We start from the raw sequence: 25,296 nt of genomic DNA on the forward strand, positions 1-25,296 counted from the left end.
GTTTTTCCAATGGTGTCTTCTAGAATTTTTATAGTTTCAAGTCTTAGATTTAAGCCCTTAATCCATCTTGAGTTGATTTTTGTATGAGGTGAAAGATGAGGATCTGGTTTTATTCTCCTACATGTGTCTAGCCAATTATCCCAGCACCATTTGTTGAAAAGGGTATCCTTTCCCTGCTTTGTTTTTGTTTACTTTGTTGAAGATCAGTTGGCTTTCAATATTAGGTTTTATTTCTGGGTTCTCTCTTCTCTTCCACTGGTTTATGTGCCATTTTTATACCAGTATCATGCTGTTTTGGTAACTATGGCCTTATAGTATAGTTTGAAATCAAGTAGTCTGATGCCTCCAGATTTGTTCTTTTTGCTTAGTCTTGCTTTGGTTATGTGGGCTCTTTTTGGTTCCCTATGAAGTTTAGAATTGATTTTTAAGAAATTCTGTGAAAGATGATGGTGGTATTTTGGTGGGGATTGTGTTGAATTTGTAGATTGCTTTTGGCATTATGGTCATTTTCACAATACTGATTCTACCCATCCATGAGCATGGCATGTGTTTCCATTTTTTTGTGTCATCTATGATTTCTTTCAGCAATGTTTTGTAGTTTTCCTTTTAGAGGTCTTTTGCCTCCTTGGTTAGGTATATTCCTAAGTATTTTATTTTTTGTTTGCAGCTATTGTAAAAGGGGTTGAGTTTTTTATTTGATTTTCTGCTTGGGCGCTGTTGGTGTATGGAAGAGCTACTGGTTTGTGTACATTAATCTTGTATCCGGAAACTGCTGATTTTTTAAATCAGTTCTAGGAACTTTCTGGAGGAGTCTTTAGATTTTTCAAGGTAAATGATCATATCTTCAGTAAACAGTGACAGTTTGACTTCCTCTTTAGAGATTTGGATGCTTTTTATTTCTTTCTCTTGTCTGATTGCTCTGGCTAGTGCTTCCAGTATTATGTTGAAGAGAAATGGTAAGAGTGGGCATTCTTGTCTTGTTCCAGTTCTCAGAGGGAATGCTTTCAACTTTTCCCCATTCAGTATTATGTTGGCTGTGGGTTTGTCATAGATGGCCTTTATTACATTGAAGTATGTCCCTTGTATGCAGGTTTTGCTGGGAGTTTTAATCATAAAGAGGTGCTGGATTTCGTCAAATGCTTTTTCTGCATTTATTGAGATGATCATGTGATTTTTGTTTTTAATTCTGTTTATGTGGTGTATCACATTTATTGACTTGCATATGTTAAACCATCCCTGCACCCCTGATATGAAACCCACTTGATCATGGTGGATTATCTTTTATAAATGTTGTTGGATTCAGTTAGCTAGTATTTTGTTAAGGATTTTAGCATCTATGTTCATCAGGGATATTCCACGCTATTCTTGTGGAATAGTGTCAAAATGATTGGCATCAATTTCTTCTTAAACAATCTCTAGATTACTTATAATACCAAATGGTATGCAAACTCAATGCAAATAGCTTTCATACTATATTGTTTTTAAATTTATATTATTTTTGTTGTAATGTATTTTTAAATGTTTTTTTTTTTCTGAATATTGTCAATCTGTGGTTGGTTGAATCTGCAGATGCAGAACCCGGGAATACCGAAGGCCGACTATAGTTAATCAATATTAATATTCTGTTTTCCATTTCTACAAAAATTTTATGTTCTCTGAATGTACATTTTGAATATACGTTACATAATTCAGTCTAGTATGCTCTTCTTTTTGTTGACATTGAGATCCAACTAGCCTATAATTTTCTAAAGCAGAGGGTTTTCTCTCATGTGTTCTGTGTATCTTTTATTAATAATATATCTGAGCTAGTAGCTGGAAGGTGCTCAATAGTTACCTGATAATGTTTTTGTTATAATATTTCAAACTGTATGTTTGTCCCATTATCTGTGCACAATAGAAAGTAATGTGTATTTTAAAAATACTTATGTAAATTTCTCTTTACACTTGAAGAATTAGATTTTTTAAAAAGTAGAACCTTTGCCTTTTGTGGACTTTAGTCTTACTCTATCAAATAATGAGATTTTTGGAGCACTTTGTGTTCCTATTTATAGGAACTAATGATTTGCCAAATTATTTTAAAATGGCAGCCCCTTCTGTAAGAACTAAGCTTTGTGATGATAATGATATAATAATACTGATATGTACAAATGAGGCTGTTTGTATTCATTGGTATATGCTATGCTGTTGCAGCCATTTCTCTGAGAGCAGTCTCCTTTCTGATATATGTAGTTCATTTGCACTATAATTTTCAGTCCTAAAGTTTAGTAATTGCAAAGCATCTGAGTAGCATGGAGTGAAGAAAACTACTCAACTGTGTTTTTTAGTATCTCTGTGTTAGTAACATTTTAAAAGATTATAGCTCTTGTTATTAAAATCTGTGATTTGCAACTGAATTCAAAAAATGCCTTTACAACTTGAAAACTAATAGTATGCAATTAAAACTTTAACAAAATTTCAGGACAAGTTAAATTGGATAAAATCATGACTATTATTGAACCAGTGAGTAAAAAAATGGAGACAGCAAAGCAACAGCAGTTTGAGGAGTCCAGGTAATGTATAATTAGTTAAACTATAGAAAATATATATTTTCTTCTACTTTGCCAGTATTCCCTGACCAATTGTCATGGTCTCTCAAGTTTATCTATTAACGCCCCATACATGAAGCTAATTTATTGTTCTGCTTGAGTTCCTCAAAGCATATCAATTATCAAAATTTTTGTTTTCAGTTCAATTAACTTTTGAACTGGAAGATGTCTGAGTAGTTAAGTAAACCATCTGGGTTTTATAGTGCATAAGCTTGAATCCAATTTGTGGCTTTCCTGAGAAAAAAATGCCATATTTTATGATAATATTACATAAGTTTAGAATTTTAATAACTCGTCTGCAGCAATTATGGAGCAGAGTAAGTTATAATTTTCCTTTCTAAATCTAATAATTAAAGGTTAGTCTTTTTCTAACAGAAGGTGAGGCTGGTTCTACAGAACATAGTTTGAACACAGGAATTCTAAGCATTGCCTCTGCTTTCCAAAACTGTCTGAAGATGGGTCAGTTCCTTTTCTGAATTGCATGAAATAGCATCAGCGTCTTCAAGATAACTTTAAAATTACATACACAATAGTTGGCCCTGAAGCTACAGACAGAACCTCTAAGCTCTTCAGCACATATTTTGTAAGAACATTTGTACTTACAGACAGTAAATACTTCTCTGCTAAATGTATTTTTCAGTAGCTTGTTTCACAATAATTCATTGATATTATAACATGGTCAGAAATTTGGGGTGATTGGCACAGCTATAAGTTAGTTGAGGAAATGCTGGCAAGGCTATGAAGAACTTTGTGGGTCTTCCAATATTTAAGTTGTGAACTATGTGTTGAACACTAGAAGATCCATGCTCAGGGTAACCACTTTCTTGGCTTAAGTGTAATACAGTACTCAAATTTGAAAGAGTGAAATATATACACAGCCTTAATACTAAAGGTTTGGTTATACCCATGATAAGGGAAGATATTAATTTCAAAGGAAAAGAAATTATTATATTGGAAACTTACAAGTTTTTATAAATTTCTTTTCTGCCTTTGAATTACCCATTTTAACTTAAGATCCAAATTGGTCTAGCAAATTGGTAGCTCCTAAAAGAGTAATCAATATAGCAATTTAGCCAAATTGTTTAGAATTTCAAGTCAGCTTTTACTAACTGAAAAGGTTAACTGATTTGAAAATCATTTTCAGTATCTTTAGATGAGGCTGGTAAGCCATGGCAGAATAGTCATGTTTTAGGGACAAGCGAAGCACTTATTAATAAATCTGATCAGGTATAATATCTTTCAGTATAACGTCTTTCTCAAGAGAGTTTATCATTTCCCGAAGAATTGTTTCTTCTGCAACTGGTAGAAGATAAAGGTCCCTTGACACCCTAACTTCCCATTTTTAATGAAAACATGTCCTGCTTAATGAGGAGGATCAACATCCGTTGAAATTAAGAGCAAGTGCATGTACTTCCAATGACAGCCCAGGGCATATAAAGTCTGAACTTCAATACACCTGGGCTGTCTTGTCTTTATTTATAGCTAGCTGATGGTGGTAACTTGTTTCCTACTTTAACAGTTAGCTTCATTTCATTAATGTTAGAAGTGTGATGGGAATGCCAGGGAAAAGACAAATAAGTGTTTTGGGATGTGGTGACTAAGGATTTTTGGAAACCTGAGCTTAACTAGACAAATAGAATGTCACTAGACCAAAATTTTTTTTTGAAATCTAGTTCACCACATAATGAAGACAAGGAAACAGCAATAAGAATATAAGCAGAAGAAAATATATTATAATCAGTTGGGAAATTAGGTATGAGATTGTTAACAATGCAGGGACAGACTCTAGGACTAATTAGTATGAATGACCCAGCTCTTCATGAAACTCCCAAAAGGTTTTTGTTCAAGTTAAATAGACCCCTGTGAGAAAAGTTGTATATAAACAACTTATAATTATCCTGAAGATGCCTTGAAAAATACTGATTGCTAAGATGACTATAATATTTTTGGGATGACTATTGAAATATTGGCCCAACAAAAGAAATTTCCTTGAGCAAAACATGAATATGATCAAATCTTTTAAATATATGATTTCTTCCCTCTTCTAAACTTGTCTATTTTTGAACTGCGGTGGGAAAACACAATTGAATACTTTTACAATTTCAATATAAATTTAAGAAAGTAAAGTTCTTCAATGTGCCTTTGAATTCTAAATTCAAAGATTGTCCTACGTTAAAATATCCTTTATGATGATGATAAATATGGGTTCATCCCAAATTTTAATTTCCCATCAGTAAAATTCATTTATGAATCACTTATTTACTAGTGCTAATTTTTACTTGATATTATTTGGTGCATTTGAAGGTATGACGACTGCATTTCAGTAAATGCGTTCTGTAATTCAGGCAAGTGAGCCTGGCCTTCTTCACCTAGTTTTGTGATCAGTGAGTTTCCTGTGTTACATAACAATTCATGTTTAGGTTATTCTGATCAATTTAATAACATAATGAGGGTATTACAAAATAATGATAGAATCCCTCATGGCATTTCACATTTGTGTGAAGCAACTGCCATTTCATCTTAATGTCTGTGAAATATTTTGCTTCAGTGGTTGAATGGTCTCCTTCCGTTAGAATCTTCCATTAGTAGGGAATACTTGAAAATACATAATTAGTTCTAACTTGGAAATTAAATAACACTTATCCATGGACCAGATATTAGAAAGCAAAGGAAATTATGCTTGATCAATGGAATTTGACCCCATTCTTGGTGATACATAAAAACGTTCTAGAATTTCAAATGGAATTTTATAAAACTGACTGCATACTCACGTCTCTCTAATTTCTCTTGATACAACTTAAGGCATACCTCAGTCCTTTGGCCAACTCCATGGGCATGACCACATGAGTGACAGTTAAATTAATAGATCTTATCCTTAGTTATTTCTTTACTATCTATTGAGTGCCTACTATGTGCAAAATGTAAATCTCTGAAGAGTCTCCTCCTTCATAGACCATGCTTCTTTCTGGGTAAATGTTTTAAAATTCTAGAAATTTACATAAGATGTATATAACTTTTGAACCAACATTTTAATTTCTAGGCATTTATAGTAACACAAGAAAATAATTGGACAGTTGAACAAATGTGAATGTTCAAAGATTTTCATCCTTGTTTATAAACAACACAAAAGCAAAACCAACAAATATATCCCATAGAAGAAAACTGGTAAATAAGCGATCAGTATGTTAAAATCTATACAATGAATTTCTATGTAACAGGCCAAAATAACATGGAATTCTATGTAATGGGTCAAAATAACAATGTGCACCTTTGTACATTTTTAAAGAAAGAGCTCCATGATATATTAGGTGCAAAATAATAGTTTAAAATTTTGTGTGCATTTATGTACATTTAAACATAGAAAAGGTATGAGATATATTCCACATGCTAATCATGTCAAATGGAATCAGTATAAAATAGTAATATGGTTCCTGAAGTCCTGCTGCCTGAATTTGAATCCTGACCCCACCCATTTCTAGCTGGAATAATCTGAACTGTATACTACGTAACCCCTAAATGTCTTAGTTTCATTTATACAATGAGTATCATACTAGTAAGTACCTACATGCTTTTTTTGAAGAATAAATCAGATAAAACATATAAAAAGGATTAGAATGGTGCCTTAAATGCTGGCCTACAGGAAGCATTGAAGGGTTTGCAGTTATTACTAAAATATCAGGGTAATAAGATTGGGGAGATTTTTATTTTCTTTCTTTTTGCTTATTCACATTTTCCAAAGTTTCCATGTGGTACTTGACTTTATTCAGCTGTTGGGATTGAAGCTCTCCAAATCATGTTAGGAAAACATGCTACTTAAAAATCTCTTGTAAAACACTGAAGAAATAGATAGATATGATGCTTGTTCATTTTCCTGATTTTTGCTAGTTTGGGCTCATTTGGAAAGCAAATGTTCCTATTTGTTATTCATCTCAGAACCAGCAAAATTTGGTAGTATTTTGTCTTTGTTTAATAATATTTACTCTGCAAGGCACTGAGGGAACAACAGGTGTAGCCCTGTTGACCAGAGACACGTGGTTTTCTATGATTAGCATTTAGTTTTATAACTTTAGTGTTGAAGATTTGTATTACAAAATAGAGACTATTAAATCACTTAAAGATCGAACTTAATGTTTTGGAAACAGAATGTTGGAATTACTCTATCCCTTTCCTGTCCATCTTTACTCACAACCCGGGACCTCTACCTTGGAACTTCTGAAAGAACCTGGTGAGTCTTGTACATAAATATTGGTAGCAGCACATTGATTTTCATTATTTTGCATTCATTTAAATGCAGAAACAAAGAACTAGTATTGAACAGTTATTTCCTTTATTTTCATTTCAAATACTGTATCAAAGATAAACAGATTTTGGAAGAAACTATTAATAACTAGTTTTCCATGCCTTTATCTGAAATTGAGAGATTGGATTTTTAAAAATATGAATATTGGCCGGGCGCGGTGGCTCACGCCTGTATTCCCAGCACTTTGGGAGGCCAAGGCAGGCGCATCACGAGGTCAGGAGACAGACACCATCCTGGCTAACATGGTGAAACCCCGTCTCTACTAAAAATACAAAATAGTAGCCAGGCATGGTGGTGGGGCGAGTAGCTGTAGTCCCAGCTACTCAAGAGGCTGAGGCAGGAGAATGGCGTGAACCTGGGAGGCGGAGCTTGCAGTGAGCGAGATCATGCCACTGCACTCCAGCCTGGGCGACAGAGCGACTCCGCTTCATAAACAAATAAATAAAATATGAATATTGCAAGTTGTAAATTATAAAGATAAATTCTTATAATTTTAAAAGTTTATTTACAGTTGACTTATTGTTGTTTTAAAAAAATACATTTCTTTAAAAGAGAATATAGATGATTCTTTAAAGTCCCTTAAGTGTGACTGAGAAACTCTCTGGAACTTGAACTACTTAAAGACCTAGGGGGCTATTGATTAAAAGCAACTATTTTTTAGTTTTCCCTCTTTTTGACTTGTTCCTCATGAGCTTCAGCCTTCATTAAGGGAAAACTCTTTTTGTAAAGTGGGACTTTTACTGATTTCAGAAGAAATTTTTAAAAGTTTGCTGAATAAACTCCTCCTTGGGTTCTCAAGGCACTTTTGCATAAGATGCCCTTTATAATTTTACCACCTTTTATTTGCTTGGATTATTATAGAAGGAACTCAAGCATTAACTGGAAGCTCATTTCCTAACAAATTCTATGAATCACGTTTTCATTATTCCAATCAATATTCACCAAAACTAAAATTTGTGAATATGCTGTCAAAATGTTGAAGATATGCAATAGATGTGTTTTACAATTTTGATTGTTACATTGGTTCAGAGCTTAAATTCTTTTAAGGCTTTATTAGATAATTTGAGGTTCCAGAGCAATACAATAATGTATGGGTCTCAGTTGATTCTAAAATTGAATATACATGTGTGGAAGTAAATGTAGGCAAATGTTTATACAAGGCTAGGGTCTAATGGGTGTAATAAATAAGACTCTTAAAATCTGATCTCCCTGAAAGCTGTGTTCTATAGCTGTTTACCATAAGTTAAAGTTCTACTAATTCTGTAACATTTAGAATTTGTTCACGATGATCGAAGGGTTGATGAAAGCCTCAGTCTTCAAGTATCATTCACCTCACATGAATCAGTTGCGTCATCATCTTGCAGAGGAGCTTTTTAGCTCTTTGAAGGACTTGGCAATTCTCATAGCTTTAGTTTGGATGTTGAAATTCATTTAAGTCTTATTTTTCTGTATTTATGGAGCTTATATACAGGGTCTAGACCATAGTTTATTTAATGCTAAACAAAAGTAGAAAACTTTCCTAAAATATTTGAGAGAATCCTGGTTATTAGCTACAAATTGTTATGAAATTGTGAATGGAAAAGGCTGGCAGAATTGGTAGTCAACCATGTGGTAAGTTTTGAAATTTTCTAAAGGTTCTACCCATGCAAAAATGTTCTGCTGAATTGTGAAATGTTTATTAATTGAACTATAAGTTCATAGAAGCTAAAAGACTCCTCATACTTATTCCAGTGCATGATACATACATAGTAGGTGCTAATAACCATATGATAAATGAATGAACGAATGTAAATTAAAAAAGAAAAACCACCCAAGTGAAGTATACTTCAATATTATCTGTGTGCCTGTCTCTGCACAGTAGGCTAAAACTCAATAACTGCTAAAGAAAAAAAGAAATTGAGAAAATAAAATACTAGATACTATTTTTTATAATTCTTTTAAAAAACTGACTATATGTGGACTGCAGAGATACCATAAAAATAAATAAAATTTTATGCAGTTCAGTTTATATGCTTTAAAAACAAATGTTGAGGAGATTATTAGTTTTATGATATTATAAGTATCTCAATACTCATATAACTTCATGGAGAGTTGAAAGGTTGAATACGCAGAAAAAGTAAAAAGTCTTACAATAAAAATCATTCTTTCCAAATGCTATAGAGTAGGTGATCTTTTTTCCTTTAAAATGAAATGTATCTTTAATCAAATAAGAATAGGGATTTTCACTGAAATGTCATTTATGAAGTTTTTATTTTATTTTCAGCTATATCACTCTTTTATAATTACATATTTTTAAAGTAAGGCTAGAAATATCTGAAAGATTGTGATCAGCAACTTATTTTGTGTAAACTATTACTAAAATGTGAAAAATGTTCATTTTTTTGGTAATCATTTAAGGGTGGTCAACACTTTGTGTCTTTGGTGAAAAATAATGAATACTTTTTATGGTTGTTAATTTTTTAGTTCATATTAAGGCTATAGTCTAAAAAGTCTGCACAAAATGCTTATTCTCCACATCATTATTATAACTCTATGTAATAATTTATACCTTCAATGAATATCTGACATAGTCACTGAGGTCTATTTGACAAGATAATATGTAAATAGTAAAAAAGTAGATATTGCAGTTTTCCCTGGGGTACATGGTAATCTACTGGACTCAAATTATCATCCAACTCTTTTTTTTTTTTTTTTTTTTTTTACAATTCATGCATAATACATGTACATAGTTTGGGGATATGCATGATTATTTAATGCATTCATGTAATTTGTAAAGATCGAATCAGTGTTCTTGGAACATCCATTGCCATAAATATTTATCTTCTCTTTATGATAGAACCACTTCCATTCTTCTCTTCTAGCTATTTTGAAACATGTGATAGATTATTGTAAACTGTAGTTATCCTGCTGATCTATCTAACACTAGGTCTTATTTCTTCTGGCCACCTATATATTTATATCTGTTAATCAACTTCTTTTCATCTTTTCTCCTCTCTGCCCTTCTTGGCCTCTGATAACTACAAATCTACTGTTTGTCTTTGAGATCCACTTTTTTTTTTTGCTTTCACATATAATTGAGAACACACAATATTTATCTTTCTGTGCTTAGCTTATTTCACTTAACGACCTCTAGTTCCCTCCATGTTGTCACAGATGACAGGATTTCATTCCTTTTTATGGCAGAGTAATATTCCATCGTGCATAATATATGTCACATTTTCTTTACTCATCTGTTGATGGGCACATATGTTGATTCCATATTTTGTTGTGAATAGTGCTACAATAAACATGGGAATGCAGATGTCTTTTTGATATATTCATTTCCTTTTTAAAAGATATATATCCAGTAGTGCAATTGCTGGATCATATGGTAGTTCTAGTTTTAGCAATTGTAAGGAAACTTCATATTGTTCTGAATAATGACTGTACTAATTTCCATGCCCACCAACAGTGTATAAGGCTTCTCTTTCTTCATATCATCAGCATCTATTATTGCCTGTCTTTTTGATAGAAGCTATTTTTAACTGGGGTAATATGATATTTCATTGTAGTTTTGATTCACACGTCTCCATTGAGCATTTTTCATATGCCTATTGGCCATTTGTATGTCTTTTTTTGAAACATTATCAATCTCTTAGCAGGTCAATCTAACTATTGTTGTTGCTAGATTTGTCTTTTGGACCTCATACCAGATTGATTTATGAGTGGATTGCATATAACAATTATATTATTATAGTATTCTGGGTTTGTCCTTGTACATAATTTTACCAGTGGGTTTTATAACTTCCATTTTTTAAAAACACGTTGGTGTCTTTTTCTTTTAGATTGAAGAACTTCCTTTAACATTTATTGTAAGATGGGTATTATGGTAGTGAATTATTTCCACTTTTGCTTGTCTGGGAAAGACTTTATCTGTCTTTTATATTTCAAGGGTAGTTTTGTTGGATATAGTATTCTTAGCTGGCAATACTTTTTCTGTTTCAGTACTTTGAAAATGTAATTCTATTCTCTCCTGACATGTATGATTTCCATTGAGAAGTCTGTTGCCAGATTAATTGGAGCTTTTTTATATGTTATTTACTTCTTTTCTTTTGTTGCTTTTAGGATTCTTTCTTTATCCTTGACCTTTGAGAGTCTGATTATCATATGTCTCGGAGTAGTCTTATTTGAGTCAAATTTGTTTAGTGTTCTCTGACCTTCCTGTACCTGGATATTTATCTTTAATCAAGTTTTAGAAAGTTTTTTGTTATTTCCTTGAATAAACTTTCTACCCTTTGCTTTTGCTGACCTCCCTCTTAAACACCAATAATTCTTAGATTTGGTCTTTTGAGGTAATTTTCTATGTCTTTTAGGTGATCTTTCTTGCTTTTCATTCCTTTTTCTTCTCCATATATTTTCAAATAGTCTATATTTGAGTTCACTGATTCTTTGCTCTTCTTGATCCTTTCTGTTGAGAGCTTCTAATGAATTTTTCAGTTCAGCAAATGTATTTTTCAGTTTCAAGATTTCTGTTTAATTAAAAAAAATTATTTCAATCTCTTTGTTAAATTTCTCTAATAAGTTTCTGGATTGTTTTCTTTTGTTATCCGGGAGATCATGAAGTTTCTTTAAAACCACTGTTTTTGGTTATTTGTTGAAGAGCTCACCAATTGTTGTTTCATTAGGGTCAGTTGCTAGATCTTTGCTTTGTCTGCTTGGGGAAATCATGGTTCTCTGTTTGTGGTTCTTACTTGTGGATGTATGTCTATGTCTTCTCATTGTAAGATTAATTTGGTCTTATTTATTATTATTTTATTTATTTTTGTCTTTTCTGTCTTGCTTCTTTTGTTTTTTATTGAATATATTTGTTATAGGTTCTTTACTGCCAGGCAACTGCCTCCTTTTCAGTTCTAGATAGCACTTAAGTCCAGATTTGTCTCAGCTCTAGCAAGTGTTTGGAGTTCTGCCCTTCCCAAGTGCAGGAAGTCCCAATGGGGATATCTCAGCAGTGGGATAGGCTGGCAAAGATTTGTGCCCATGGGACTTGTGAAATATACCTCCTAGAGTGTGGTGCTGCTGAAAAGTCACTCTTATTTGGCCTTTGGCCAAGTTATAGAGCAGTTTCCAGAGCTGGAGATGGTAGTCCTGCATCCCTACTTTGTCTCTACCTGTCCTCAGGGATATTTCTTCTTTCAGGCACTAATGATGCTTCCTATGGGCTACGGGAGGGACAGATCTCCGGTCAGAGAACTCAAAATGGTGTGTAAGCTGTTTGTTGACTTTGATCTCACTTTTCCAGTCAAAACAGTGATTTTGGGGAGTATTTTTTGCACACTTGGTGCCAGGCAGAATGTGGGGTGAGGCATTGTGGATGTGCCAATTCTCTTACTGCCTATGTGAAGTTTTTTCACTTCTTTGTGGCCCCAGCAACTGACTTGTATTCATAACTTTTGTATTTGAATTTTGGTATATTTCTGGTAATAATCTTGGCACTGTATATTTGCTTATGGTTTTTTAGGGGGTTATGCTAGCTTGCTTCTAAGCTGCCATTTTGGAACTGGAGGTCCTCAATTCTTCTTTAGAATAAATAATTATTCTTATTAAAGGAAAAATAAAAGGAAATTAGAATATAAGATATAAGGCAAGTTATGATTTCTATCCATTTGATTAAAAAATCATCTATTTCATTTTGAAGCCTTGCCTTTTAAAGCAGTATGGCATAGCAATTAATAGTGAAAGCACTGAAGTTACTCTAATGAGGTTAAAATTCTGGTTTTACCAGTTTCTAGCTTCAAATCTTATCCAAGTTACTTAATTGCACTGTGACTCAATTTCTTCTTTGGATAACAGGGGGATAATACCAATTCCAATCTCAAAATGTTTACATGATGCTTGTCAAGTGCATAATGTACCTCCTGGTGCTTAATAAAATTGAGCTACCATAATTAGTCACAACTTCCTACATTCATATAAATTGTAATGCATAATATACTAAAAAACATGGTGTTTGATTACTTAGCTTTGATCCTGTCCTAAAGGACATATTACTATAATCACAAGACACACCCCATCCCAACATTGGCTGACTTTCGCTATGACATTGTGAACTCAGGAAATGTAAGTGAGGTTTATGGTTTTGTGTAAATACTATAACTATAGCCCTTTGTGGAGTCTGTTATTTTTGCTATTGTCAATGTTATCCTGCTAGAGACCTTGACTCTGCCTTTTGCTCTTCTATTTTGATACATTTGGTAGGCCACTCTTAAAGTGATACTCCTCAAGTATTCACTTTACTGATCATTTTAAAGCTTTTGTAAGGAAATAGACCCATGGCAGAAACTCTTGTGTTAAGAGAAACACTTTAAGAGACTTTTTCAAAAGAAAAAAAGCTAGTAGTGCTCTACATAATAACCAACTCTCTGTGTGGCCTGGTGCAAATCTCTTCAAACCTCTGGGCTTAGTTTCATCATCTGTAATCCTCAAGGAAAGAATAAAACAGCCCTCAAAGAAAGAGATAAAAAGTTAGAAAATTTCCTCTTTCTGGATGGCTGCTTCTCAGATATTAAAAACATCTCTACATAGTCATTGTCAGGAGAGAAGAGGGATCCCCTAAAGTCAGCTCCTGGCAAAATTCTTTATTTCTCTCTACTTGCCAAGTTGACCGCCTTCAGACTCTTAAGATGGATCTCATTATGTATTTAAGCTCTGTCTACCTCAGTCTCCACAAGACACCTAGGACTTCCAGGCTACCTGCAATCACTAAAACCCAACTCTATGTAATTTTGTATATTTTCTTTTCTGATGTCACCCCTCAACCATCCCACTCCTGAAATTCATCCATTGTGCTCTCTGAACTCATAGCCAGCAAAAACTCTGAATCCTTAATCTCATCTGAGTGTTTCCTTCCCCTTCCTTGCTTAACTGAAATCTGTGCCCGGAAGATATTTCTTCCCCTGCCACCCTTTCAAGTGGTGCTGGGATTTTTCCTCCCATGCCTCATACCTCTGGGACTGGTGGTGGGGTGGTTTCCTCCTTGCTCCTCATTGCTGTTTCCAAACCATTCTCCCTTCCTCTTCCCTAGCATGCTCAGCTTTGAATCTCATTTCATCAAACTATATCCTCTCCTTCTTATAGTAATCTATTGATTTGTATCCATGCTTGCATACCTTTAAAGAAATGTAGACCCTGATCCTTGTCAATTTCTCTAACACTAATCTTTTCGTAGTTTTTGGTGATATTTATCTTGGATGGATACCGTCTTTTAATCCATTCACTTTTCTATTCCTTGAGCTCTTTTCCTCCCATGATTTTGCCCTCCATCATAATACATACATTCTCCAATAATTATGGTCTAGATAACTTTGTAATACTTTCAAAATCTCACTTTGAAGAGCACTACGGTTTAACCAGATCACTTTCTATATGCAAACAATTTTTAAAATCCCTACTGGGAGCCTGAGGCTTACAGTAGGCCCAGATATCAAGTTTTTAATTTCTTCTCTGGCTAAACAACATTCTCTTGGTAATTTTATCCAGATCACGACTTTAAGTACCATTAATTGATGATTCCACACTTTTATCTCCAGACTGGTTATTCTCCAAAACTCCAGCTCATGTTCAACTTCTTAATTAACAGTTTCACCTGGATTTTTAATTTTTAATAGACATTTCCAACCTAACATGTCAAACTCAGGAACTGTGTACATGTTCTCTCTGCCTGGAAAGTTTTTTATTTAGAGATTACAGGCATCAATCCATCACTATTTTCATGCTTTGCCCAAAGGCCTCTCCAAAAAAAGTAAGGCCATCCCTGACTACTCTGTCATAGGCATAGCCACATCCTCCAGACCTACCTACTTCTCTTTCTTTGATTTCTAGCATTTAAGATAGCAAGATATACTGCCTGCTTTACTTATCTGGTATTGTTTGCCTCCTCCTGCTAGAATATAATCTCCATAAAGGCAGTTAGCATTGGCTAATGTGTTCATACTAAATCCTTTAGAAGTAGAATAATGTCTAGCACATAAAAAGTGCTTACTATATTTTGTTGGATTAATTAAGGTACTGGCATTTTATTTTGTAAAAGTGTTGTACCAATTATCATATTTTTTTTCTATTTAATGAGGACATTTACCTAATTTATTAGATTAAATATTTTCCTTTGGCTCTAGGGAGCTCAAATATGCTGTTTCATTTTTAATAAAAAATACACCTGAAAAAAATCATCAATGTGTTTTTGTTTCTTTGTATCTTTTTCCGAGAATATGATGAACAACTCTGCAAAGAAAGACTTCTGAGTACAGAATACCTAATAATGCTGCTTAAATATGAAAAAATAATTTTTAAAACCTGACCAAACTGGCATGAAAGTTTAAATAATTAAATTCATAAAATATAAGAAAGCTATATCACATAGGGGTTTAAATTCATTTAGAGTTTGATTTCATGGTTCATACCTACCTCTGGTGGCCTAGAACTCTCCTAGAAATAAAAACAACAACAAAAAACTTATCCTTTTTTGGAATAAGTGTGATGTGGTGCTGAGAAGAATGTGTATTCTGTTGATTTGGGGTGGAGAGTTCTGTAGATGTCTATCAGGTCTGCTTGGTGCAGAGCTGAGTTCAATTCCTGGATATCCTTGTTAACTTTCTTTCTTGTTGATCTGTCTAATGTTGGCAGTGGGGTGTTAAAGTCTCCCACTATTATTGTGTGATTGACTAAGTCTCTTTGTAGGTCTCTAAGAACTTGCTTTATGAATCTGGGTGCTCCTGTATTGGGTACATATATATTTAAGATAGCTCATCATGTTGCATTGATCCCTTGACCATTATGTAATGGCCTTCTTTGTCTCTTTTGATCTTTGTTGGTTTAAAGTCTGTTTTATCAGCGACTAGGATTGCAACCCCTGCTTTTTGTTTTCCATTTGCTTGGGAGATCTTCCTCCATCCCTTTATTTTGAGCCTATATGTATCTCTGCACATGAAATGGGTCTCCTGAATACAGCACACTGATGAGTCTTGACTCTTTATCCAATTTGCCAGTCCATGTCTTTTAATTGGAGCATTTAGTCCATTTACATTTAAGGTGAATATTGTTATATTTGTATTTGATCCTGTCATTATGATTTTAGCTGGTTATTTTGCTCGTTAGTTGATGCAGTTTCTTCCCAGCATTGATGGTCTTTACAATTTGGCATGTTTTTGCAGTGGCTAGTACCAGTTGTTCCTTTCCATGTTTAGTGCTTCCTTCAGGAGCTCTTGTAAGGCAGGCCTAGTGGTGACAAAATCTCTCAGCATTTGCTTGTCTGTAAAGGATTTTATTTCTCCGTCACTTATGAAGCTTAGTTTGGCTGGATATGAAATTCTGGTTTGAAAATTCTTTTCTTTAAGAATGTTGAATATTGGCCCCCACTCTCTTCTGGCTTGTAGTGTTTCTGCTGAGAGATCCACTGTTAGTCTGATGGGCTTCCCTTTGTGGGTAACCCGACCTTTCTCTCCGGTTGCATTAAAAATTTTTTGCTTCATTTCAACTGTTGAATCTGACAATTATGTGTCTTGGAATTGCTCTTCTCGAGGAGTATCTTTGTGGCATTCTCTGTATTTCCTGAATTTGAATGTTGGCCTGCCTCCCTAGTTTGGGGAAGTTCTCCTGGATGATATCCTGAAGAGTGTTTTCCAACTTGGTTCCATTCTCCCCATCATTTTCAGGTATACCAATCAGACGTAGATTTCATCTTTTCACATAGTCCCATATTTCTTGGAGGATTTGTTCATTTCTTTTTACTCTTTTTTCTCTAAACTTCTCTTCTTGCTTCATTTCATTCATTTGATCTTCAATCACTGATACCCTTTCTTCTACTTGATCGAATTGACTACTGAAGCTTGTGCATGCACCATGTAGTTCTCATGTCATGGTTTTCAGCTCCAGCAGGTCATTTAAGGTCTTCTCTACGCTGTTTATTCTAGTTAGCCATTTGTCTAATCTTTTTTCAAGGTTTTTAGCTTCTTTGCTATGGGTTCAAACATCCTCCTTTAGCCCGGAGGAGTTTGTTAATACCGATCATGATCATCCGAAGCCTTCTTCTCTCAACTCATCAAAGTCATTCCCTGTCCAGCTTTGTTCCATTGCTGACGAGGAGCTATGTTCCTTTGGAGGAGAAAAGGCACTCTGATTTTTAGAATTTTCAGCTTTTCTGCTCTGGTTTCTCCCCATCTTTGTGGTTTTATCTACCTATGGTCTTTGATGACAGTGACATACAGATGGGGTTTTGGTGTGGATGTCCTTTCTTCTTTTTAGTTTTCCTTCTAACAGTCAGGACCCACAGCTGCAGGTCTGTTGGAGTTTGCTGGAGGTCCACTCCAGACTCTGTTTGCTGGGGTATCACCAGTGGAGGCTGCAGTACAGCAAATATTGCAGAAGGGCAAATGTTGCTGCCTCATCCTTTCTCTGGAAGCTGTGCCTCAGAGGGGCACCCATAGTTGGAAGTAAACCACTCCTCAGCAAAAGTAAAAGAACAGAAATTATAACAAACTGTCTCTCAGACCACAGGGCAATCAAACTAGAACTCAGGATTAGGAAACTCAATCAAAATCGCTTAACTACATGGTAACTGAACAACCTGCTCCTGAATGACTACTGGGTACATAACGAAATGAAGGCAGAAAGAAAGATGTTCTTTGAAACCAATGAGAACAAAGATACAACATACCAGAATCTCTGGGACACATTTGAAGCAGTGTGTAGAGGGAAATTTATAGCACTAAATGCCCACAAGAGAAAGCAGGAAAGATCTGAAATTGACACCCTAACATCACAATGAAAAGAACTAGAGAAGCAAGAGCAAACACATTCAAAAGCTAGCAGAAGGCAAGAAATGACTAAGATCAGAGTAGAACTGAAGGAGATAGAGACACAAAAAGCCCTTAAAAAAATCAACAAATCCAGGAGCTGGTTTTTGGAGAAGATCAACAAAATTGACAGACTGCTAGCAAGACTAATATAGAAGAAAAGAGAGAAGAATCAAATAGATGCAATAAAAAATGATAATGGGGATATCACCACTGATCCCATAGAAATACAAACTACCATCAGAGAATACTATAAACACCTCTATGCAAATAAACTAGACAATCTAGAAGAAATGGATAAATTTCTGGATAAAATACATTCTCCCAAGACTAAACCAGGAAGAAGCTGAATCCCTGAATAGACCAATAGCAGGCTCTGAAATTGAGGCAATAATTAATAGCCTACCAACCAAAAAAAGTCCAGGACCAGATGGATTCACCGCCAAATTCTACCAGAGGTACAAAGAGGAGTTGGTAGCATTCCTTCTGAAACAATTCCAATCAATAGAAAAAGAGGGAATCCTCTCTAACTCATTTTATGAGGCCAGCATCATCCTGATACCAAAGCCTGGCAGAGACACAACAACAACAAAAAAAGAATTTTAGACCAATATCCCTGATGAACATCCATGCAGAAATCCTCAATAAAATACTGGCAAACCAAATCCAGCAGCACAACAAAAAGCTGAAGTACTCGCAACTTTATTTTCTTCTTCTTTTAAAAACCAACTTTTAGTTTTGCTGATTTTCTCTGTATTACATTGATTTTATTTTATACATTTCTATTAATTGGTATTTCTTCCTGCTCTTCATGTTGATCAGCTCTGACCAAACACTTTCTTTGAAATCCTAATATTTGTTATTTAATTTTACTTCAGCATTTACTCATAATAATTCACATTTTAAAAAAATTATTATACTTTAAGTTCTGGGAAACGTGCAGAACATGCAGGTTTGTTACATATGTATACATGTGCCATGGTGGTTTGCTGCACCCATCAATCCCTCGTCTACATTAGGTATTTCCCCTAATGCTATCTCTCCTCTTCCCCCCCACCGCCCTGAGAGGCAATGTTGATGGTCTTTACATTTTGGTATGTGTTTGCAGTGGCTCATAGCAGTTTTTCCTTTCCTTATTTAGTGCTTCCTTCAGGAGCTCTTGTAAGGCAGGCCTGGTGGTGACAAAATCCTTCAACATTTGCTTGTCTATAACGGATTTTATTTCTCCTTCACTTATGAAGCTTGCTTTGGCTGGATATGAAATTCTGGGTTGAAAATTCTTTTATTTACAAATGTTAAATATTGGCCCCCACTCTCTTCTGGCTTGTAGGGTTTCTGCAGAGAGATCCGCTCTTAGTCTGATGAGTTTCCCTTTGTGGATAATTCGACCTTTCTCTCTGCCTGCCCTTAACATTTATTTTTATTCCTGTATTTCAACCTTGGTGAATCTAATGATTATGTGTCTTTGGGTTGCTCTTCTCGAGGAGTATCGTTGTGGTATTCTCTGTATATCCTCAATTTGAATGTTGGCCTGTCTTGCTAGGTTGGGGAAGTTCTCCTGGATAATATCCTGAAGAGTGTTTCCCAACTTAGTTCCATTCTTCCTGTAACTTTCAGGTACACCAAACAAATGTAGTTTTGGTCTTTTCACATAGTCCCATATTTCTTGGAAGCTTTGTTCGTTGCTTTTCATTCCTCTCTAATCTTGTCTTCATGCTTTATTTCATTAAGTTGATCTTCAATCTCTGATATCCTTTCTTCTGCTTGATTAATTTGGCTATTGATACTTGTGAATGCTTCACGAAGTTCTTATGCTGTGTTTTTCAGTTCCATCAGGTCATTTATGTTCTTCTTTAAACTGGTTATTCAAGTTAGCAATTCCTGTAACCTTTTATCAAGGTTCTTAGCTTCCTTGCATTGGGTTAGAACATGCTCCTTTAGCTCTGAGGCATTTATTATTACCCGCTTTCTGAAGCCTACTTTTGTCAATTTGTTAAACTCATTCTCTGTCCAGTTTTCCCTTGCTGGGGAGGAGTTGTGATCCTTTGGAGGAGAAGAGGTGTTCTGGTTTTTGGAATTCTTAGCCTTTTTGCACTGGTTTCCTCATCTTCATGGATTTATCTACCTTTGGTCTTTGCTGTTGGTGACCTTCAGATGGGGTTTTTGTGTGGTTGTCCTTTTTGTTGATGTTGATGCTATTCCTTTCTGTTTGTTAGTTTTCCTTCTAACAGGCCTCTCTTCTGCAGGTCTGCTGGAGTTTGCTGGAGGTCCACTCCAGAACCCGTTTGCCTGAGTATCACCAGCAGAGGCTGCAGAACAGCTAAGATTGCTGCCTGCTCCTTCCTCTGGAAGCTTTGTCCCAGAGGGGCACCCGCCACATGCCAGCCAGTGCTCTCCTGTATGAGTTGTCTGTTGACCCCTACTGGGAGGTGTCTCCAGTCAGGAGGCATGGAGGGTCAGGAACCCACTTGAGGAGGCAGTCTGTCCCTTAGCAGAGCTCGAGTGCTGTGCTGGGAAATCCGCTGCTCTTTTCAGAGCTGGCAGGCAGGGATGTTTAAGTCTGCTGAAACTGTGCCCACAGCCATCCCTTCCACCAGGTGCTCTGTCCCAGGGAGATGGGAGTTTTATCTTTAAGTCCCTGAATGGGGCTGCTGTCTTTCTTTCAGAGATGCCCTGCCCAGAGAGGAGGAATCTAGAGAGGCAGTCTCGCTACAGTGGCTTTGTGGTGCTGTGGTGGCCTCTGCCCAGTCTGAATTTCTGGTCAGCTTTGTTTACACTGTGAGGGGAAAACTGCCTACTCAAGTCTCGGTAATGGCAGATGTCCCTCCCCCCACCAAGCTCTAGTGTCCCAGGTCAACTCCAGCCTACCGTGCTGACAGCAAGAATTTCAAGTCAGTGGATCTTAGCTTGTTGGGCTCTGGATCTTGCTCAGGATCTGCTGAGCAAGACCACTTGGCTCCTTGGCTTCAATCCTCTTTCCAGGGGAGTAAACGGTTCTGTCTTGCTGACATTCCAGGTGCCACTGGGGTATGGATAAAAACTCCTGAAGCTAGCTCGGTGTCTGCCTGAATGGCCACCCAGTTTTGTGCTTGAAACCAAGGGCCCTGGTGGTGTAGGCACCTGAGGGAATCTCCTGGTCTGTGGATTGTGAAGACCATGGGAAAAGCATAGTATCTGGGCCAGATAGCACCATCCCTCACAGCACAGTTTCTCATGGCTTCCCTTTGCTAGGGAAGGGAGTTCTCCAACCCCTTGTGCTTCCTGGGTGAGGTGATGGTCTGCCCTGCTTCTGCTTGCCCTCCGTGGGCTGCACCCACTGTGTAGCCAGTCCAAATGAAATGAACTGGGTACTTCAGTTAGAAAAATCACCCACCTTCTACATTGGTCTCACTGGGAGCTGCAGACTGGAGCTGTTCCTATTCGGCCATCTTACCCAGGACTGAAGGGGAGTTTATTAAGGAGTATTGACTCATACTAGGTGAAGTCCCACAATAGGCCTTCTGTAAGCTAAGGAGCAAAGAAGCCAGTCTGAGTCCCAAAACCTCAAAAATAGGGAAGCCAACAGTGCAGCCTTCAGTCTGTGGCCAAAGGCCTGAGAGCCCCTGGCAAATCACTGATGTAGGTCCCAGAGTCCACAAGCTGAAGATCTTTGAGTCTGATGTTTGAGGGCAGGTGTCCAGCATGGGAGAAAGATGGTGACCAGAAGACTTAGCCAGTTGAGTCCTTCCACCTTTCTCCACCTGCTTTTATCCTAGCCACACTGGCAGCTGATTAGATGGTGCCCACCCAGATTGAGGGTGGGTCTGCCAATAATTAACATTTTCTAAATACAGTTCCATATGAAATTATTGTCCAATTAGTGTGATGGAACCTTCTCTCAATAAGATGAATGAGAGTTGTTAGGATAGCAATCTCTTTCTAAAATCAGCTCGTAAACCAGTGATAGCATGGCCAACTGGAGTTGCCTGGCATTTATCTCCCCACAAAGAGAGACCAAAACAACAAGTAGACAAGTGTATTTCATCTGGAGTGACTGAGGAAGTTTGCTGGATAGCACCAGAGGAGCAGCAAAATCTGTGGAGCATGGAAGTACAGGACAGCACCATAGAAAGGTGAGTGAGACACCCTGCCTCTGATACATACACTGTCTTCCCTGCTAGAACAGGCTCAGAGTCAAGGAAGACTTCTTCTTAAAAAGAAAAGGTAAGGTGGAGACCCCTCAGTGGTCCTCATTACTGCCGTAGATGCCAGTAGTTTGCCACAGGAGAATCCTTCAGTCCTCACAGGATCTGAAGCCAATTTGGAGAATTGCTAGGAGTTTCTGCTGCTTAATGGTCTTGGGGTAGGGGTCCATGTTTAGTACTTTCCTTTCGTATGAGTTAAGTTGCTATGGAATGGCACCATCTTGAGGCTGGACCTACTACCAGAGTGTGTCCTACCCCAGGGGCCAGTGGCCACTGACTCTTTCCATTTGTGAGGTCCTACAATTGTTCCACCACATTCATATGGGTTTCTGCAGCACTGCAATTCTGACTGCTGAGAGCCTAGGTCCAACAAAACAATGGATAATTTGGTGTCCAAATCCATGTGCCTAAACTCTTTCCAGGGAATGGAAAGACCTGCATAGTGAATAAGCTGCCTAATAGCTAGCTGGCCTGCTGCACCTGTGCACACTGGCATTGCATAGCCAGCTGGCCCACTGAGGCTGTGTATGCCTATGTCCAGCTTGAAAGCCAGGACAGTGGTGGCCCTGCCTCTCTGGAGAGATCAACCCACAGCCACCTGACTTGCAGAACTTGCTTGTAACCCCACCTGTTGCCTTTCCAGACAGCCAGTCTGGCAGCAGCCCTGCACCCTTAGAAAGTCCATTACACAAACTGTTGATCCATTATGAGTAAACATGCTTGGCCTGACAATCAGCCCAGTGCCCTTGTCCCCAACAAAACTGGCATTGCCGTCACAAACTCTCACATCTTAGCCGTTGAAACAATCATAGACATAATGAGGAGGATTATAATTACAGAAATTGCACAGAGATGATGCTACTGAGTCCTCACAGAACAAAAGGCAATGCACCATAGCCAACTGACACTCTAGGACAATCTGCAGGAAAATGTCTCTCCCTACAAAAGCTACTCCATGAAGTTAGAAAAAGTGACGGCTCCATTGGATACACAGATCTCAATGTGGGGACATAAGAAACATGAAAAAGCAAGGAAATATGACACCCTCAATGGAACAAATAAGTCTATAGTAACAGACCCCAAAGAAAAGTATATTTATGAAATGCCTGAAAGGAATTCAAAATAATGATCTTAAGCAAGCTCAGGGAGATGTAAAAGAATATAGACAAATAATTCAATAAAATCAGGAAAAATGTTTATGATCTGAATAAGAAATCCAATAAAGAGATAGATATCATAGAAAAGAACCATACAGCAAAGAGCTGAAGAATTCAATGAATGAAGTAAAAATACAATTGAAGGCTTCAACAACAGACTAATCAAGCAGAAAAATTTCTAAACTTGCTTTCAAAATAATCCAGAGGAAAACAAAATTAAAAAAATGGTTCTTAGGGAACATCATTAAGTGAACTAATATTTGCATTATAGAGATGCTGGGGGAAGAAATGGAGAAAGGTACATAAATCCTCTTTAATTGAATAATTACTGAAACCTTCCCAAGTCTAGGGAAAGGTATGATCATCAATATCCAGGGATTTCAAAAATTCTAAATTAGATTCAACCTTCAAAAATCTTCTCTGATGTACATTATAATCAAACTGTCAAATGTCAAACACAGAGAATTCTAAAATCTACGTGAGGGAAACATCAAGTTAAGAAACTAAAAATCCTGCTATATTATCAGCAGATGTCTCAGTTGAAACCATCCAGGCTAGAAGAGAATGGGATGGTATATTCAACATACTTAGAAAAGAAAACTAACTGGCAGTAAAGAATACTATACCTAGCAAAGGTTTCCTTCAGAAATAATGGAGAAATAAAGAAGAAATAAAGATCTTCCCAGACAAGCAAAAGCTGAGGGAAGTCATCACTAGCTTAGCCTTACAAGAAATGCTTAAGGGAATATTACAACTGTAAACTAGAGGATGATAATTACTATCATGAATACACATGAAAGCATAAAACTCACCAGTAGAGGTAAATACATAATCAAGCTCAGAATACCCCAATGCTCTAATGGTGCAGTCCAAATCTTTCAGTGTTCTAGTATAAAAGTTTAAAGTAAAAATGGTTAAAAAAAAAAGCAACCAATACCGTTAGTTGCTGAGGAATGCATACTACATAAAGATAAAAATTAGGGAAAAAATATAAATTGTAGGGTGGAGGGAAAATATCTAGAGTACTTTTATGTTCACTGAACTAAGAATGTTATCAGCTTAAAATTAGCTATTATAACTACAAGACTCTTTATGTTAGTCCTGTAGTAACCACAAGGAAACAAATTATAGTAAATACGCAAAAGAGAAAGAGAAAGGAAACAAAGCTTAGCATCACAAAAACACCACCAATCTAAGGAGGTAAACAACAAAAGAGGAAAAAAGGGCCTTAAAAAATCAGAAAACAAGGAACAAAGTTGCAGGAGTAAGTTCTTACCTATGAATAATAACCTAGAATGTAAATGGATTAAATGCCCTTATTAAAAGAAACAGAGTGAGTGAATTGACAAAAAAACAAGACCCAACTGTATGCTGCCAACAAGGCACTCACTTTGCTTTTAAAGACAAACATAGACTGAAAGCGAAGGAATAGAAAAAGATATTCTTTGCAAATGAAAAACGAAACAGCAGGAATAGCCATGCTTATGTAAAAAGATAGGCTTTAATTAAAAAATTATAGAAACAGAGAAGGTTATTATATAATGATAAAGGGATCAACTCCACCAGAGGATGTAACAATTGTAAATATATAGTCACCCAGTGCCAGAGCCCCAAATATATAAAGTAAATATTATTACATCTAAAGTGAAAGATAGACTGCAATATAAAAATAGTAGAGCACTTTAACACCCAACTTTCAACAATGGACAGATCATTAAGATAAAAAATAAAGAAATATTGGACTTAAACTGCACTATAGACCAAATGGACCTAAAAGACATTTATGGAACATGCCATCCAACATCTGCACATGGAACATTCTTCAGGCTAGGTCATATGTTAGGCCACAAAACAAGTTTCAACAAATTTAAGGAGATTGGGATTATATCAAGTATCTTTTCTGATCACAATGGTATAAAGCTAGAAATAAACAATAAAATCTTCAGAAACATAACAAAAACATAGACATTAATCAACATGTTCCTAAATAACCAGTGGGTCAATGAAGAAATTAGAAGGGAAATGTAACAATTCCTTGTGACAAACAAGAATGGAAACACATATCAAAACCCATGGGACATAGCAAAAGCAGTTAAATCAGAGTTGTTTATAGCAATAAATGACTACTTCAGAAAGGAAGAAAGATTCTTAATAAACAACATGATAATGCACTGCGAGGAACTAAAAAACACCAAGAAAAATTAACCCCAAAATTGGTGGGGGGGAGGGAATAATAAATATCAG

At 36.2% G+C, this 25,296-nt stretch overlaps 1 protein-coding gene across 5 annotated transcripts in view; it reads left to right on the plus strand.

The window, feature by feature from the left end:
* Window positions 1-25,296, plus strand: part of IQCM (IQ motif containing M) — a 496,764-nt gene that overhangs the window by 133,963 nt on the left and 337,505 nt on the right. For all 5 annotated transcript variants that reach the window (XM_011710533.2, XM_011710534.2, XM_011710535.2 and 2 more), the window contains 2 exons: window positions 2,459-2,549; window positions 6,728-6,810. In XM_011710533.2, the coding sequence (XP_011708835.2) occupies window positions 2,459-2,549; window positions 6,728-6,810 (174 nt within the window). The remainder of the gene's footprint in view (window positions 1-2,458; window positions 2,550-6,727; window positions 6,811-25,296) is intronic.

This window comes from Macaca nemestrina, chromosome 3 (assembly GCF_043159975.1).
Source record: "Macaca nemestrina isolate mMacNem1 chromosome 3, mMacNem.hap1, whole genome shotgun sequence".
In the NCBI taxonomy this organism is placed as follows: Eukaryota; Metazoa; Chordata; class Mammalia; order Primates; family Cercopithecidae; genus Macaca; species Macaca nemestrina.